The sequence below is a fragment of the Triturus cristatus genome, chromosome 5_2, assembly GCF_964204655.1.
Source record: "Triturus cristatus chromosome 5_2, aTriCri1.1, whole genome shotgun sequence".
NCBI lineage: Eukaryota > Metazoa > Chordata > Amphibia > Caudata > Salamandridae > Triturus > Triturus cristatus.
Genome location: NC_140588.1, coordinates 50,997,270 through 51,014,808, shown reverse-complemented (window position 1 = coordinate 51,014,808; position 17,539 = coordinate 50,997,270). Strand labels below are relative to the sequence as shown.

General features: G+C 48.7%; 1 protein-coding gene across 9 annotated transcripts in view; it reads right to left on the bottom strand.

Annotated features, from left to right (window-relative positions):
* Window positions 1-1,706: 1,706 nt before the first annotated feature.
* The window catches only part of PTPN3 (protein tyrosine phosphatase non-receptor type 3), a 1,752,022-nt gene continuing 1,736,189 nt past the window's right edge, over window positions 1,707-17,539 (bottom strand). For all 9 annotated transcript variants that reach the window (XM_085606835.1, XM_085606836.1, XM_085606837.1 and 6 more), the window contains one exon: window positions 1,707-2,512. In XM_085606835.1, the coding sequence (XP_085462961.1) occupies window positions 2,435-2,512 (78 nt within the window). In that variant the 3' untranslated portion in view covers window positions 1,707-2,434. The remainder of the gene's footprint in view (window positions 2,513-17,539) is intronic.

The window sequence follows — 17,539 nt, the reverse complement described above, 5'->3', positions numbered from 1 at the left end:
CCTGTTATTTACTGGTCATTTTCTTCTGGTAAGTTTAGGCAGCATGCTGGAAGCCCAGTGCTCATCACGCTACCAGTCATTAAGCACTATGATCTCTTCTAAATGATGTAAATGTAGGCAGCGCTATCAATCTGATGCTTACTTGATGTAAAGTTGGTTGCTTCCAGATGCTATTTCTAACACACGGAGATTTAAGAATTCAATCTATTCTTTTCATTTATATAGTCGTGAGCGTCAATGTTTGCTGCTCTTTTCTATAGCTTAAAATTCTAGCAACCTCACAGCTTAAATACAGCTTAGCCCTACGGTATCAATCTGTACTGGGCGCATGTTACAATTAAATAAAGTTTTCGCACTGACTAGTTTCAGGCACTATTTATTCATGCAATGATACCTGGATAGTGTGAACGATTGGTGTTTGTGCGCACTTCTGGGCATGGGTGTCTGCCTGCACCACTATGTGTCTTAAGCTATGTCCACTTGTGGTATGTTTGCAAGGCATCTGTGTGCTGCTATGCAGATTTCTGTTTTTTAAAAATAGGAAGTGGCTTTTATGGGTCATGATGCATAGTGAAGTTCAGCAGTGAATTACAGTCTCACGACGGCATTTATGTATTCAGAATCTGGAGTTTATGCATATAATCAAACTAAATCAGTTGCTTAATATGTTAGAGCCTACAATTGCAACAATCATGTAATACGATAGCACGCAGGGCATATAGGACAATCTTGCGGCACCAAAAGGGCTAGTCTGACGTGCCAGTGTTCGACTGATTGTGTGCGCGTTTTATGGTCGGACATGCTGATTTTTACAGTTAATGTCCCCGATACTATCACAAACCTTGACTTTCATGAAGCACCAGTGCACGCAGTTTCTCATGCCTTGCAAAACCGTAACACCGAGTGCAAACGGTTGTGATTTACAAACGTGGGTTACTTTTTAGCAGTCTGGTTTGCTAATGGGGCCACTTTGATTTTTGTGCCCGTGCCTAATTTCCGTAAGAGTTAGACCTTGATTGCACTTTCTGATGGACTCACATTTGGATGCTGGAACTAAGACTTAATACACACTGAATCTTGAAACTACTTGATGGGTTTCAATGACACACTCCGTACTGTGTGAGTAGAGTTCCCTCACGCAGTCTACTTGTTCTATTCTTCCTCCCAGATTCCAGACTACTTTAGATAATACCCTAACTTCTGTTTTAAAATGAGAAAGTTGCAAGTGGTATAAACCAGAGGCCATTCTGAACCAAGTAATTGACTGCGTGCTGTGAAAGAACAGGAACACTGAATCACATTAAAATCACATTAGAACATTTTCAAACCCTTTCTAATGACGGCTGCTCGTAAAACGAATTCTGTTTGTCCTAAGTCTCTGTCCATGTGAGAACCTTCTACTTCCAATAACTATTCGGTGGATTGCTAAAAAGATTCATACATTGTAAAGACATTGTCATGAAGACCCCAATAACGTTGTTCCACGTAGCAATTTAAAGGCCGGCTTCTGAAAGCAGTGACGTGAACATATGATCTCCTTAAAGCACAGGCAAGAGTGATGTGCACACAGATTTGTTTGCCACAGTTTGCACCTCAACACAGCCTGTCGATGTGGGTGGCTCTTCGACGCAATACTTTGTTTCAAGGGTAGTACACCGCAGATTGTTAAACCCCAATAGACAGACACAAAAAGACCACGCATTCAGTGAAGGGCACATGTAAATCTCACACCTTTATGTGTAAAAATGGATACATCGGACATGCCAGAGAAAAGAAAATGAGCTGTACATTATTGATCATCGACAGTCCAAGGTCCACAGACTACCCCAGCTGTCCAATAAGGTTGAGAGTTGGGCCCACTCTTTTCTGAGACTGCTTTCAGAACTGGCCGGCAAAACACAAGCGAGCGTTGCTTGGCCAACAGCTCCGACTGGAAGATTAGAATGTAGCTGGCAGTGTCTACTTGCAGTAGTGTTTACAAAGTATTGCAGACATGACAGTTCAGCATGCTCATATTTGCATTTACCCTTTTTTAGTAGCTCTCCAGTGTTACTTTAAAAAATATATACACAGAGCTTTCCTCCCCTTTGCTGGCCTCCTAAATGACAGCACGCTGCACTGCATGCACTTTTCTTTCAAGGTAAACAATACACACCAGCTTTCCTAGGGTTAATGTGTCTCCTGTGCACTTATGGTACAGTACAGTATGCACAACGAAGGACACACACACATCCATTATATACAGACATTTACTATGTACATGATTTCAACATTCTTATATATAGATTTAAAGTGCCATAGTTCAGATGTGCTCGTCTGTCACCCCCATTGACGTGTGATGATTTCCCAGGTCACCTACAGAAATGAGGCCAACGATGATTTAGAATCAATGTTTTTTAAAAGATAAAAAAAGGGAATTTTCTTCGAAGCCGCACTAGCTGGAATCCAGAGGTTTCGCCAAGACTTCTTTGTAAACGCGAAGAATGGCTTCGCACACAAACTTGTACTGACTCTGCCGAAAAAACAAGAAAACAAACCATGAGCCCAGTTTAAAACGATATTACTATTTTCACAAAACATTTAACTACTAAACCATGGTTAATGGACTATTGATCTATAAATTGCCATTTTGAATTTTTTTTAAAAAACAACTACCTTGTCAGTTTGTCTTATACATTTGCGCTTCCCTGCAGGCATGCAGAAGAGTACCAGAATGCCAACGATTTTATGAACGTCACTTTTGAGTTTCACAAGCACCAAGAGGCCCCAACAGTGACCCAAATGAAACGAGAGTGAAGATCACTGAACCTGGCGATTGATGGCCGCATTAACCCTTCTAACTCAAAGGTTCTCATGTAAAGGGAAGGAAGGCATGTATATTTTCGTTCATTCTTTCAATTGATACTATTTTCCGGCATAATGAACAAGTTACTTACCTTCTGTACAGTGGTGAATTTGGAAAACAAAAAGTGCTGGGGCTTTCATCAGGAGGCAGCTTGCACAAGCCCATTTCTCCTATTAGTTTCCCCTAAAACAGAGCCAACTGCTAACCATTAAAGTGGGAGAGGATGTGGCGTAATGACCAAATCTGCAGATTTCGGAGCTGGGGAGCCAGGTTCGAGTCCCAGACGTCATCTCAACATCCTGTTATTCTGGGCAAATCACTGAATCGCCCTGTAAATTAATGTGTCCTTAACTCGTGCTCATGCTGATGATTAGGTGCCGGTGCTGAGCACCGGAAATCACCGGCTCAAATTAAGCACTGCTCTTACTGGTGGATATTCTAACCACAGATTACTCACCTTGTGAGAAATTCCAGATGCCAACCAGGATCTGGATATTTTTCTCTGCATTGCTCCCGCGCCCTAGCAAGAGGCGTTGTGCAGCTCTGCGGGTACTTCGCCCCATCCCTAGAGTGATATCATAGACACAAATAAGTGCACCCAAGCAAGTGGACGTCATTTTTCTTCTTGACTGTCGCACACCGAGCTTGCTAACTAATCAAAATGTGACAATGTGCAGGTCTCTAAATTGATATTTATTTTAGAAGGCAAAACGTTTCTATTCCAGAAAATTGAGAGGTGGGAGGGTCACGGGGAATCTGTGGATAGATAGAGTATCCACCAGCAAGAGTATTGCAGAAAGTAAGTAACTTGTTCTTCAATGGATACTTCTAGCTGCAGATTCCTCACCTTCTATATAGAAACCAAAGCAGTGCCTGCCAATATGTTAGGTCAGTGAAATGGCTCAGACCGTACAATCCTACGGGAATGAACAAGCGAAGTGCCTTTCTCACTGGACTTGACTATGAAGGAAGTAGTGCTTTTTGATCATATGGATTGATGAACAAGTTACTTACCTTCGGTAACAATATATCTGTAAGAAACATTAGTTAGTTATAGATTTCTTACCTTAGAATTACCCCAAGGCGTCAGACTGTATCCGGAAAGTTTTTTCGTCAACAGTACCTCTGCGCGTCGAAAGGTGGCGTGGGTCGGCTCCGTGATTGTCGTTGGCGTCGTGGTCGCCAGGATGACATCATGGTAGTTACTTAAATGCCGCCCTCGGGCGCTGATGTCAGTTCTGTACACGACTTTCCACGCCAGAAACGCAGAGCCATGCAAGACACTGACCATTGGTGCACAAAACTAGGGCCCTGAAAGGAAATCCTTAACCCTAGAAATCATTTCGCAGAACGGGGAGGATGGGTGGGGCGGTAAGGACTCTATAACTAACCAATGTTTCTTACAAATGTATCGTTACCAAAGGTAAGTAAAATGTTCATCTGAAAGAAACACATTAGTTATAGATTCCTTACCTTATAATAGATACCCCAGCAATAGCAACCCCGGTGGTTGGTCTGGAGCCAAGATCACACCAGAAAGTCCTGGAGAACAGAACGGCCAAAGAAGCCGTCTCTCCTGAATTGGCTGTCCTGACAGTAGTGTTTCGTGAACGTGTGCAATGATGCCCACATAGCTGCCTGACAGATGTCATGTAGAGGAACTCCTCTTCCCAGGGCAGTAGAGGCTCCCGTCGCCCTGGTGGAATGGGCATGTAGCCCCACTGGTGGCTCCTTTTTAGCCAGAGAATAGCATGCCTTAATACTCAAAACGACCCATTGAGAAATGGTTCGCTTGTGTACGGCCAGACCTTTCTTGGCACACACGTAGCCAACAAAGAGTTGGTCAGCCACTAGGAACTGTTTTGTGCGATCCAGATGGAAAGACAGTGCAAGTTTTGGGTCCAGACAGTGGAGCCTCTATTCCTCTTTTGAAGAATAAGGAGGTGGAAAGAAGGTGGGCAAAGTGATGGTCTGCCCGATGTGAAAGGCAGTGACAACCTTAGGAAGGAAGGATGGACGGGTCCTGAGAACCACCTTGTCCGGATGGACAGACAGGAAAGGAGGTTTGGAGGAAAGAGCCTGGAGTTCACTCACTCTTCTGGCAGATGTAATGGCCACCAGGAATGCAGTATTAAGTGTTAAGAGTCTCAAAGGAAAGTTGTGCAGCGGCTCAAAGGGAGTGGACATTAAATAGGTTAAAACGAGATTCAAGTCTCACTGAGGCATAACGAAGGGAATAGGAGGAAAGAGATGAGTTATGCCTTTCAAGAAACGATTAACAACCAGGGACTTGAAAAGAGAAGGCTGATCGGGAAGCCGAAGGAAGGCAGAGATGGCTGAAAGACAGCCTATGATAGTGCACAGAGAAGAGCCCTGCTGGGCTAAAGAAAGAAGGAACAAGAGAACTTCAGAAATGCGGGGCAGAAAGGGGATCCACAGCCTTCGCTGTGCACCATGCCACAAACTTCTTCCACAGGCAGGCGTCTTAGTGGAGGGACGCCTGACTGCCAAGACTACATCGCAAACTTCGAGAGGCAGGTCGAAAGAAGTAAACTGCCGCCGCTCATTCTCAACGCAAGAAGGTGGAGGCTGGACAGGATCGGGTGGAGGACCGTCCCCTGCTGCTGCAACAGAAGATCCAGCCGAAGAGGCAATCTGATCGGAGGATCGATGGCCATGTTGAGCAGCTCGGGATACCAGACTCTTTGTGCCCAATCCGGAGCCACAAGAATGACTTGGGCCCGGTCGCACCTGATCTTCTTCAGCACTCTGGGCAGAAGTGGTATAGGCAGAAAGGTGTACAACAGAACGCAACTCCACTCACGACGAAAAGTGTTGCCTTGCGAGTGCCGCCTTGGAAATTCCAACGCGCAGAATTGCTGACATTGCGCATTATCTTCAGTGCCGAATAGATCTAACCGAGGCTCACTCCACTGTTGAAAAGACCTGTACCACCTCAGAATGAAGACGTCATTCGTGATCCATCATGCACCTGCAGCTGAGTTCGTCCCCCCTGGCGTTCAGGGAACCTGCCAGGTGTTCCACCACCAGGGATATGCCCTGATGCTCCAGAGGCGGAGGGCCTTCTGACAGGGTCCACGACCCCACCCTACCCTATTTGTTTCAGTACCACATGGCGGTGGTGTTGTCCGTGAACACCTGCACTACTCTTCCCCGGACAGAGGGAAGGAATGCTTTTAGTGCACAACGAATCACCCGAAGCTCCAGAAGGTTGATGTGAATTCCGGACTCCGCTGGAGACCAGAGGCCTCTGATCTCCGCCTCTCCCAGGTGGCCGCCCCATCCCAGAAGGGACGAGTCTGTCACCACTGTGTGGTTTGGTTGGGGAAGGGAGAGGGATCTGCCGTTGACCCAATCCTGGTTCGTGAGCCACCACAGCATTTGACGTGCAGTGCCCTCCGAGATCTGGACGCAATCGGACAGATTCCCCTGATGCTGCGCCCACTGGAACTTCAGGTCCCACTGCTGGCATGATCGACCAGCAGGATGCAGGAGGCTATGAGGCCCAGTAGCCTCAGGGTCATCCTGACCGAAACCCGGGATAGAGGCTGAAAGATTGGAATCATAGCCTGAATATCCCGGACTCGCTGTTCGGGAGGATAGACCTGAAACCGCGTCGTGTCCAGAACCGCTCCGATGAAGAGGAACTTCTGAGAGGGAATCAGGTGTGACTTAGGCACATTGATGGAGAACCCCAGCTGATGCAGGAGGTCGGCAGAAGTCTGGAGGTGGGAGATGACTGCCTGGGGCGAGCCCGCCTTCAACAGCCAGTCGTCGAGATAGTGTAACTTGCTGCAGCCTGTGGCTCTGGGCGGGACGTAGCGGGGCACCCCTTCCATAGCCACGAAAGGGATGAAAAGCAGACTGCGCAGGGCGGCTGAAGAGGCTCAAGGACTTGGCTGTAGCCCGCGAATCCTTGAACCTCTCTAGAGCATTGTCTGCTTTGTCGCCAAAAAGGAGACGGCCATCAAAGGACAAGTCCATCAAGGTGTTCTGGACATCCCCCGAAAAGCCAGTCGACCTCATCGAGGCGTAGCGAAGAAGGGCTACAGACGTGGAAATCGTTTTGCCTAGAGAGTCGGTGGTATCCAGCCCACAACGGATGGTAAACTTAGCCGCATCCCACCCGGCAGCGACAGCCTGGGAGAGCACTGTCCGAGCCTCCTCCGGACACTGGGGCAGCACCTGCGCAACCGTATCCCACACAGATGGAAATAACGGCCCAATAGACATACAGTGTTTACCGACCACAGTCCCAAGCTGGCGGAAGAGAACATTTTCTTCCCAAGATGGTCCAGCTTCTTGGATTCCCTTTCCGGTGGAGAGGTAGGGAATGTGCTCTTGGAAGTGAAGGCTTGGGCCACCAAGCTCTCCGGGGTGGGGTGTTGGGAGAGGAAAGTGAGATCGCCTGGAGCTGGGTGGTGGCGTCGGGCAATCATCCTATCCACAGAAGCACCGGTGTTGGGCCTGGACCATGTGCCAAAAGGACGTCAGTAAGGGCCTCATTAAATGGCAGCAGGGGCTCCGAAGAGCTCGCTGCTGGCTGAAGCACCTCTGTCAGGAGGTTAGTCCTGACCGCCACCATAGGAAGCTCGAGGTTGAGAGCCTCGGCTGCCCTACGCAACACCACTGCGTACGACGCTCCCTCCTCCGTAGCCACGGTAGGAGGAGACAACATGCCAAGGTCAGGAGATGTGTCAAGACCACTGGCATCCCCCTGTTCCTCTCTCTAGTCCTGCTCAGATCCCATCTGATCAGTTAAAGGGTCACCTGACCCCTCCCAGTCCTCCTCCTCATTCTCAGGTTGCCAATCTGGCCAAAAAGGGACCCCAGGAGTTAACAGGGGCACAAAAACACCTCTCGGCGCCGGATCCTGGCTTCGGGTCCACTTCGGGATGGAGGCCGGGGTCGATCCCTCCTTGCGTCAGCCAACCGACGGGGAGAAGTCGAAGAGCGACGATGCTTCTTCGACCTATTTTAGTGCTTCGACTTACCTGACCCAGAGTGCGAAGACTTCGATGACTTGGACAAGTGGTGATGGCTCCGCGACCGGTCCCTCGACCTCCCTCGTGACCGGGACCTCGAATGGTGCGGAGCCGACCGCCGGCGCTCAAACAGCTTTCGGGACCGCTCCCGCAAAGCTTTCCGTGCCATCGACCGGCAGTCGGAGCTCGACTTGGTGCGGATCTGTAACCGACATCAGTCAGGGACAGGAGCCGCTGGCCTTGAAAGCGGGCATCGCTAGTGCCCCAGGAGTCGTACACTCAAAAAAGACAGACAAAAGTCAAGAAAAAGTCAGTCAAAAAGTGACTGGAGGTACCGCTCTCTCCGGACTTGCGCTGGCTGGCGCAGAAAGAGAAAGAACCGACGTCAGCGCGCGAGCGCGGCGTCTAAGTAGCTACCGCAACGTCATCCTAGCGACCACAACGCCAACGACGGACGTGGAGCCGACCAACGCCACCTTCCGATACGCAGAGGTACTGCTAATAAAAAAACTTTCCGGATCCAGTCTGGCGCCTGGGGGGTAATTCTAAGGTAAGGAATCTATAACTAACGTTTTTCTTTCAGATGCTCACGTTATAGCCTGACAGATGTCCAGAACAGGTACTCTGCATGCCAACGCAGTAGTAGCTGCCTTGGCTCTGGTCAACTGAACCCTCAGACCTTCCGGGGGCTGCATCTTAGTAGGGGTGGGCGGAATGTTACATTCTGTCCGTGGTATTGGCCGAATTCGGGGATTGCACAATCAGGAGAAATTCGGCCAATCACCAGATGGGGGATGTTTTTCCCGAAAGGTTCCAGAAATTAGAGCACTATTTGTTGTCTCCTAACAACATTTTCTAACGTGGGCGGTCTTGGTCAGAGGGCAGCTTCTCAAGTCGATTTGCTGCCGCTCCAGTTGATTTTCAACTCGAGCTGCAGCTATATCAACTACAATGGCCGTAAGCTCTTGCTCACCACATGTTGCCATTTATGCTGATTCTGCAGCGCTTATCGCACTACTTGCCATAATTAGCAGCACAAAATTAATGTTTCCGCCCGTTGGCGTAACTGAGGATTTTGCAGAGTTTTTATGTAACTCTACGGAATTCCACGAAGTGAAACTGTGCAAATTCTGCCCAACCCTACTTCATAGCCAATGCACAGCAGATTTTTAAACAGAGGACTATCAAAATTGATATGGCACTGCCATACCCTTATCTGCCCCAGTGAACCCATGGGGCTGATCGTCCACCCGATGGTCCTTGGTGTGATTGATGTAAAAGGGCTAAGTTATTTTAGGGTCCACCTGCTGGAGCCTCTCTTTCTCTTCCAATGGCTGAGGTGGAGCATAGAATACTGAAAGGGTGATGGATTGACCAACATGAAAGAGCATCACAACATTCTGCAAAAATGCTGCCCTAGTCAAGAACACCAGCTTGTCTGAGAAAACAGTAGTGTAAGGTGCAAGTAAATTGTGCAGGGTGCAGTGCAGGACCCGACCCTGCTGCTGTGACAGATGATCTTTCCAAAGCAGCAGCCAAATCAGAGGACCGATGTTTATGCCCATAAGTTCTAGATAATACATTCCACTGGTCCAATCTAAAGCCTCTAGAATGACGTGGACTCAGGGGTTAATGATTTTCTTTAAAAGGCGGGACAGGAGTCTTGGCAGAAGGAAGGCATATGAACATTGACGGCATGTACTATTAGTAGGGAGGGGGCGGTCAGGACACAAGCTTACACATAAACACTCACTCACACTTGAGCACACACACGCACACACACGCACACACACACATCCATTCACAACTCTCTCATATATTCAAGCACGCATCAAACATAAAATCATACCTACCTACGCAGCTCTACCTTGGAGATCCAAGGAGGGTTGAGACTGCTGACATCCCTCATTGGGGGAAGGCAGTAGTCCCAAGCTTTGCAGGTCCCAGGAGGGTTGGGACTTCTGCCTTCCCTCATTGGCTGACCTTAGATCAGCCAATGAGGGAAGGCAACAGTTCATTACTCATCACAAACTGGGCTGGGGTCAGTGAGACTGCTGATCCCACCCCACCCCACCCCACTCTGTGACGGATGTGCTCAGGTCCGAGGCAATCAGTGGCGTTCACCCTCGTCATGAGGGGGAGTGCATCGAGGTGCTTTGCCAGGCTGAAAATGTCATGCCACAGGAGCTGTGACTTCTTTAGCCCGGCAAAGTTCGGCTCAGGCAGCCAGGAGTGTAAGCATTTAGTGCAGGTCTAGCTCCTGGCTACCTGACCTGGAAAAAAAGTGTGTCATGCTGACCTTTGCTAAGCCAGACAGCCATTCTTTATACTGGCCAAAAGGTGAAAGGGCATGGCACTTCAGCCCATTAGGGTGGGCAGTGGCTGCATACAAGAGTTCAATGCTCCACTCTCTTTGGCATGCGCCTGCAATACAGAGCCTTCTTGGGGACTCTAGCATACAAAAGTACTGACACTGCACGTTCGCAGCAGTGGTGAAAAGATTTAGCCAGGGTTCTCCCTATTACTGAGAGATGCCCTGCGCCATCTCCTGGAGTAGCTGCCAATCCGTGATCCTGGCACAGAACCTAGGACCCCTCTCCAACCTATTTGTTGCAGTGTCACATAGCTGTTTTATTGCCTGTGACAACCTGATTCAGCCTCACTTTTTTTATTTTTTTTATTAGCTTTTAACAGGTCATACCTTGTCCAACAAAAAACAGTTTACAACTCACAGGCTGTAGGACTATCACACCCCCCAATCCATATTTTACAAACACATAGTGACAACTTCCAGTTATGTACTTGCAATGTACACGGCATCACATAGTAGTCAATGATATTGAGTTCTTTGTAAATAATCAACCAAATACTTCCAATAGTCTCTGGGTTTGGCGCCGGCGGGCAGTTCCTCTTCATATGTTTTCAGCGCATCCCGGCAATATGCCATATCTTCAAGCCACCCTTTAATGGTGGGGGTTTTCTGACTGCCCCAACATAAGGAAACTCTACGCCTAGCCAGCAGCAACGCAACGACACAAAACTTACGCTTAACTGCTAGCATATCTTGAATTAATCCCAATAAACATACTCGGATTGTCCATTCTATATTGTGATCCACCATCCTACCGAGCATCTCCACCCCCTGCACCCAATAGTCATTGATCAGCTTGCAGTACCATGCCAGATGTATGAAACTTGCCTCATCTTCCCCAAAGCGCCTACATCGGGCATCTGGGCGCAGCCCACATCTATATAGTCTAGCAGGAGTGTAGTAGGTTTGGTGTAAATATTTAAAGTGCAGCATGCGTAGACTCCCGTTAGGTGTAAGTATACTTGTGAGCGTACAACAACGTGTCCACTCCTCATCCGTGAGTGGATCTTCCAAGCTATTATTCCATCTTGCTAAGGCCTGCTGTGCACTGCCAGCAATGTCCTCCTGCAATTTAACATACATCCTCGACACCATATGCGCGCATCGCGTGTCGGTGAGCAGTAGTTGCAATGTTTTTAGCTGTGGTGGTTCTACGGGATAGGACGGATACAATGCTTTGATAGCGCCTTGCAATCTATAATACGTAAATTTAAACAGTAACGTCTGATTGCTAATATATGTAAGGTTCTTTGGCTCAACCAAATTGCCATCCAGATATAGATCTCCCATTTTATCAATACCCACTTGCTTGAGAAGCTGCATACCTTTATCCTCCTGAGTAACCGACAATTCCGGGTGCTTAACCAGCAGCATTGCAGGGGCGTATAAGGGTAACTTATGGGCTAATTTGCCCACCTTGCGCCATGCTGCACATGTGGCATCAATTGTATTGAATTTCTTTGGAGTGCAGAGGGGGACGTTTATAAGGTAAAATAGCAGTCAGCGGGATAGGGTGTGCATCCCCTTCCTCTATTGCTACATGCGTTAGATACGGTACTCTGTGATATCAATAGTGTGCATATTGCGCTTGCGCACACAGATAATACAGAAAAAAATCCGGAACTTGAAGGCCCCCTTTCGAATACGGAAGAGTCATGGACTGTAATTCAATGCGCACCTGTCGACCTGCCCATATCAGTCGTGTTACCAGAGTATTTATTCTGCGAAATACCGCCGCTGAAGGAGTGATAGGTATGTTATTAAACAAATATAGAAATTTAGGTAGTATAACCATTTTTACAATGGCCGTACGATCAGCTAGTGTTAATGGTAGCTGTATCCAGCGCCTGATTTTGTCCTCCAACGCCTCAATCACCCTACCGTAGTTAATACGGATAACCACCTCCGGGTGTCTATGGTACCAAACTCCCAGGTATTTAACTGGCTCAATTTGCCATTCAAGGGGGAATTCAGTGGAGTGCGGTTGCGTGGTGTCAGTAAGCGGTATAATGAGCGATTTGGTCCAATTTATTTGAAGCCCCGAGTGCCTGCCAAATTTAATATACTCTCTCAGCAGTGGTGCCAAATTCTCCTTCGGATCCCGCACATACAACACCATATCATCAGCATATAGTGAAATATGCAGCGGCCGTTGTGCGAACTGTAGTGCAGAGTAGTGATGTCCTTGCCTAATCTTACACGCTAGCAGTTCGAGTGCCAGCGCAAAAAGCAACGGGGACAGCGGACAGCCCTGCCTCGTGCCTCTCGCTATTGGTATCGTCCCCGACACATGCTGATTCACCCGAATATGCGCCACGGGCGCTGTATACAGTAGTTGAATCCACCGGAAAAATTCTGGAGGAAATCCCATACGCTGCAGCACAGCGTGAAGGTACGGTCATTCAATGGAATCAAACGCTTTAGCTGCGTCCAACAGGACCGCAGCAGCCTTTGTGGACGGGATCAGGTAATGCGAGAGTGCAAAGAGCGTTCTAGTGTTATGCGCTGTTGATCTACCGGGTATAAAGCCGGATTGATCCGGAAGTATGAGCTTCGTCATAAGAGGTTGCAGCCGTCTCGCAAGAAGCTTAGCCAGTATTTTGGTATCCACGTTTATTAACGACAAAGGCCTGTACGAATCACACTTAGTCGGATCTTTTGTCGGCTTCAGGAGGGCAATAATCATTGCTTCCCTCAATGTAGGAGGTAAAATAAGCTTATCATGAGCGCCGCCATACATCTCCACAAGATGGGGTGCCAGTTGGGTCGCAAATGCCTTATAAAATTCTGACGTAAAGCCGTACGGCCCAGGTGCCTTGCCATTAGGAAGCAGCTTAATCACTTCCAGTACTTCCTCTACTGTGATCGGCAATGACAGATATTCTCTTTGTGTGTCAGAAAGCCAGGCAATTGCTACATCTTCCATATAGTCGCTAATTTCTAACGTTGGGGCAGTATGCTGCGAAGCGTAAAGCTCACTGTAGGCGCTCATAAATGCCTGTAGTATATCCTGGGTATCATAGTGAAGCATACCCGTCTTGTCAGCAACAGCTAGAATCATGTGCGACGTACGGCCAGCACAGATTTTGTTCGCCAATACTTTCCCCGGCCTGCCCCCCTCCCCGAATGCCCTCGCACGTTGCCGCTTCGCAATGTATTTAAGCTCGTCATCAGCGAACGACTGATATTCCGTCTGGGCCGTACGAATATCCCCCAATAGCTGCTCATTTTGCGTTTGGGCATATTCTCGCTCTAATTCTGCCAGTTTCTTTTCCCGCTTGCTAAGCTGGTGACGTATATCTTTTAATATTCCCGAATTTGTGCTGATACATATGCCTCTTATAAAAGCTTTAAAGGTTTCCCACAACAGACCTGGGTCCTCTGTGGATGGCTTATTAACCAAAAAAAACTCTGTGATCGCTTTACTAATAGTGTCCATGTATACAGTATTTAGCAATGCTTTCGCGTTAAATCGCCAGATAAACGGTGGGGATAGGTACTGTGGCATGTCAATAGTCAGGATCACAGGAGTATGATCAGAAATTGTTTTCGGTAAATGCCGTATATGCCGCAGCTGCGTCGCCACCCCCTCTGTACCCAACCAATAGTCAATACGCGACCAGCTGTTGTGTACAACTGAGGTGTGCGTAGCCTCCCTATCTGCAGGATAACGAGTTCGCCACAAGTCCAATAATCGAGCTTCAGACATAATATCCTTCATCATTTCTACAGCTCTTCTATGCGGCTCTTTGGAACCACATGATCTATCCAACACCTCATTTAGGGCTAAATTGAAGTCACCACCCCAAAGCAGGCTTAAAAAACTCTGGGTCATCTACGTTTGGCCCATACGTGTTTATTAAGGCAATTCTCTGTCCCCGCAGCCTTCCCGTTATGATAACATATCGACCTAGTTCATCTATATGACTAAAATCAACTACGAATTGCGTCCCCTTCCTTATCAATATCAATACTCCTCTAGAGTAAGTGGACTATACAGAGCTGTAGCACGACTCCGCCCATCTGCTCCCAATATTACTCTTGTGCATTGGTGAAAGGTGAGTTTCCTGGAGAAGCGCAATGTCTATGTGTAGTCTGTCAAAATAAGCAAAAATCTGGCGTATCTTCCTGGGATTGTGAAGCCCCCTAACATTCCACGTTAATAGATTTATATGCGTCGGTTGCAATCTACCTGTATCCGACATGAGGGTCTATCACACAGTATGTGCCCATCGACCAATCTCCGTGTGTGCCATCGCCATGCTTTTGAACATCTGAGTGTCATCAACCAAAATACAATGCATACGGATAGCAGCAATGTGTCTCCAGCCCCACAGCCTGCACAAACAATACCCATCCCGGCACCCCCCCCATTCCCGCCCACTTTGGCAACCTAACTACGCCAAAGCCATACCCCAAATCGTAACAACAACACATCCAACTTGTATTGGGGAGCACCCGCCTGGGGGGATCCACCAAGTGCGCACGCCTTCATCCAACATAGTGGATGCGGTCAGGGGTTATAGTAATAGTGCAGTTAGCAAGACCCACCACAACCACCCCCACGATCACCGTGCATATCCCTGGACTCTACGTGCGAGGCTGATCCCGTCGTAGCACAAACTATGTACCTCACATATAATATACAGTCCATTACTATGCTCTGTGGATTAGCAAGTGTATCTTGCTGCTACGCCAACCGATCCTGACTCAATACAACAATTGCAATGTTTTTTTTTTTTTACCCAAGAATAGAACATTTAGTTCATTTAGTAACATCATTTGCCAGTCTTCGATCGGCCAGGCGAGTGTAACCAACAGGAAGTCCAAACTGGCCCTATTTCCATCATTTAGGAGTCTTAAACAGAATGTACCAGTGCATGAACAGTTCATACATTACCGCCCTTAGCAAGTTACTCAGTCCAGCACAACCTTCGCTGCGGCGCCATGTCAACAACACCACTGAGGAGCAACCTTCAACTGTCTGCCAATCCTAATGATTAGCACCCATGTCCCCGTTGCATCGACAATCTAGTTGTGCCATGTGCAGCAGCAGTCATTTCCCATCCACGTCCAGGTACCACACATCTCTGCAGGGACACCTATGCTACCACAGCAGCAGTTCAACTACCAGCGTGACTTGGCACCTCCCATTCTATTCATCAAGTTGTTCCTGCGTGGCTCTCTTCTGCTCTTTGCACTTATTGATCACTTTTTTAAGAAATTCCTGTGCCATTTTAGGTGTCTGTAGCACCGTCGATTGTCCATCTTGTGTCACCCTCAGTCGCGCCAGATACAGCATGGCATATTCGAGCCCCAACTCGCGCAATTTTTTTTTGGCAGGATTAAACTCCTTACGTGCTGTTTGCACCAACATAGTAAAGTCAGGGTAGAAGGCTATGCTGTTGCCCTGATACATAATTTGCTGCTTTTCTCTCGCCAATCTCAGGACGGTATCCCGGTCTCTGTAATTCAGAACCCTTGCAATAATTGGACGAGGCGGCGCCCCCGGCGGCGGCCTCGGAGCTAATGACCTGTGGGCACGTTCTATGATCAGCATCGCAGAGAAACTGTCCGTTCCAAATACCGCCCGCAGTGGATCCTCCACATAAGTTTCCATCCTCCCAGTCGCCATGGATTCTGGTACGCCCGCATTGCGTATGTTATTGCATCGTGATCGCGCTTCTAAATCCTCCGCTTTGTTCTTAAGCACCTCCAGCACCTTTTCCATTTCCAGACATTTGCGAGTCGTGGCGCCTGATTAGTCCTCCACCGCCATTATACGGCCCTCCGCTGCGTACAGCCGTTCCCCCTGTTTATCCAGTTTTGTGGAGATATTATCCACCCTGTGAGTGAGCGAGTCCAACTTGCCGTTGATGTCTTGTAGGCTTTGCTGGATCGCCTGGAGAACCGATTCTATGCCCTTGTTTGTCGCACCTTCAAGCTCCTGCTCCATATCACCTTGCATCGCCGCCCCCTTGGGAGTCTTTTTAGCTTCAAACGACAATTTTGACTGCTGCATATCCTGTTTACCTATCATACGTCGCAATCGGGTTCGCAATTAACCACGGCAGTCGGCTCTTAGTCAGGATGATCACCGTGGGGCTCCAGCCCTGCCAGGCAGCCACCACCCAACCCAGATAGTTGGTGCGATTTGCAATCAGCTCTCCCGCTCCTCCCAGCGTCAGGAGGGCACCTCCACGCCAACCAGCTGAACCCACCGCTGTACACAGGCGCTATTTCGACGTAAGGCACAGCTGGTATCTGCTTCAGTGCAACCCGCACTCTCCACCAGCAATCCGCCCAGGGGCTCTCAGCGCGCAGTTGGTGCCATCCGGCACACAATGATGGAATGAGACTACAGTGAACACTCAGTGGGGCCACAGAGGGTACGAGTCCCGGCTTCCTCCAGACAATCCAAGCCACACAGGTCCACTCCTCACCACCGCGAGAGGCCAGCAGCTCTTCCCGGGTCTGAATATGTCACATCAGACCCTTGCCTCCACTCATTGGCACCCTCAACGCAAACAGCAGCATCAGCGCAGACATCACTGCCCTTTTACGTTTCCAGCATCAACTTAATAGGGCGAAAATTGTACCATGCACTTCAGATTGTCTCAGGCCGCCTCCCTCACCACTGAGCCGTCTCCCAACACAGCCTGAATCAGTGATCAGCACCGTCCGGTCCGCAGGTGTCCGCCATTTTGTGCACCCAGATCGCGCCTTCCAACATCTGCGCGGCGGATCTCGCCATTCAGTTTACTCTGCTGTACACTTTCTCGACATCGCTCCCTCATCTAGCATCGATCCGCGGCGCTGGAAAGCATTAGTAGGGTCGGCATCCGAGGTCCTCACAACGAAGTATACCTCACATCTCCGCTCCCCACGCCGGATTCATGGGCACCGCCATTTTGAATTCACCACGCCAGCACCGCGCGCTCGACCATAAACGCAATTTAGGGCACAACAGTTCGTTTCGCGAACATGCAGACAGAATCCTTCCACTGCTGATTTGTTCACACGGCGTTGTGGCGGTCTCGGGCTTAGTAGAGCCACCGCATCTCGCTCTTTGTGGTAGATTTCGCACCCGACCGGCGGAGCTGTCTCACAAGGCAGCCATCCCGCAATGCACCCTCTAGCGCCCCCCTGATTTAGGCTCACTTTGATGAATGGCAGGAAGGCCTTGAATCCCAAGTGAATGTCCCGCAACTCCAAGTTGATGTGGAGGCGAGTCTTCACCAGAGACCAGTGTCCTCTAATCTCCACCTCTCTCAGATGACCTTTTCAGATCCTTTCACCACTGTCTACTTTGCAGGG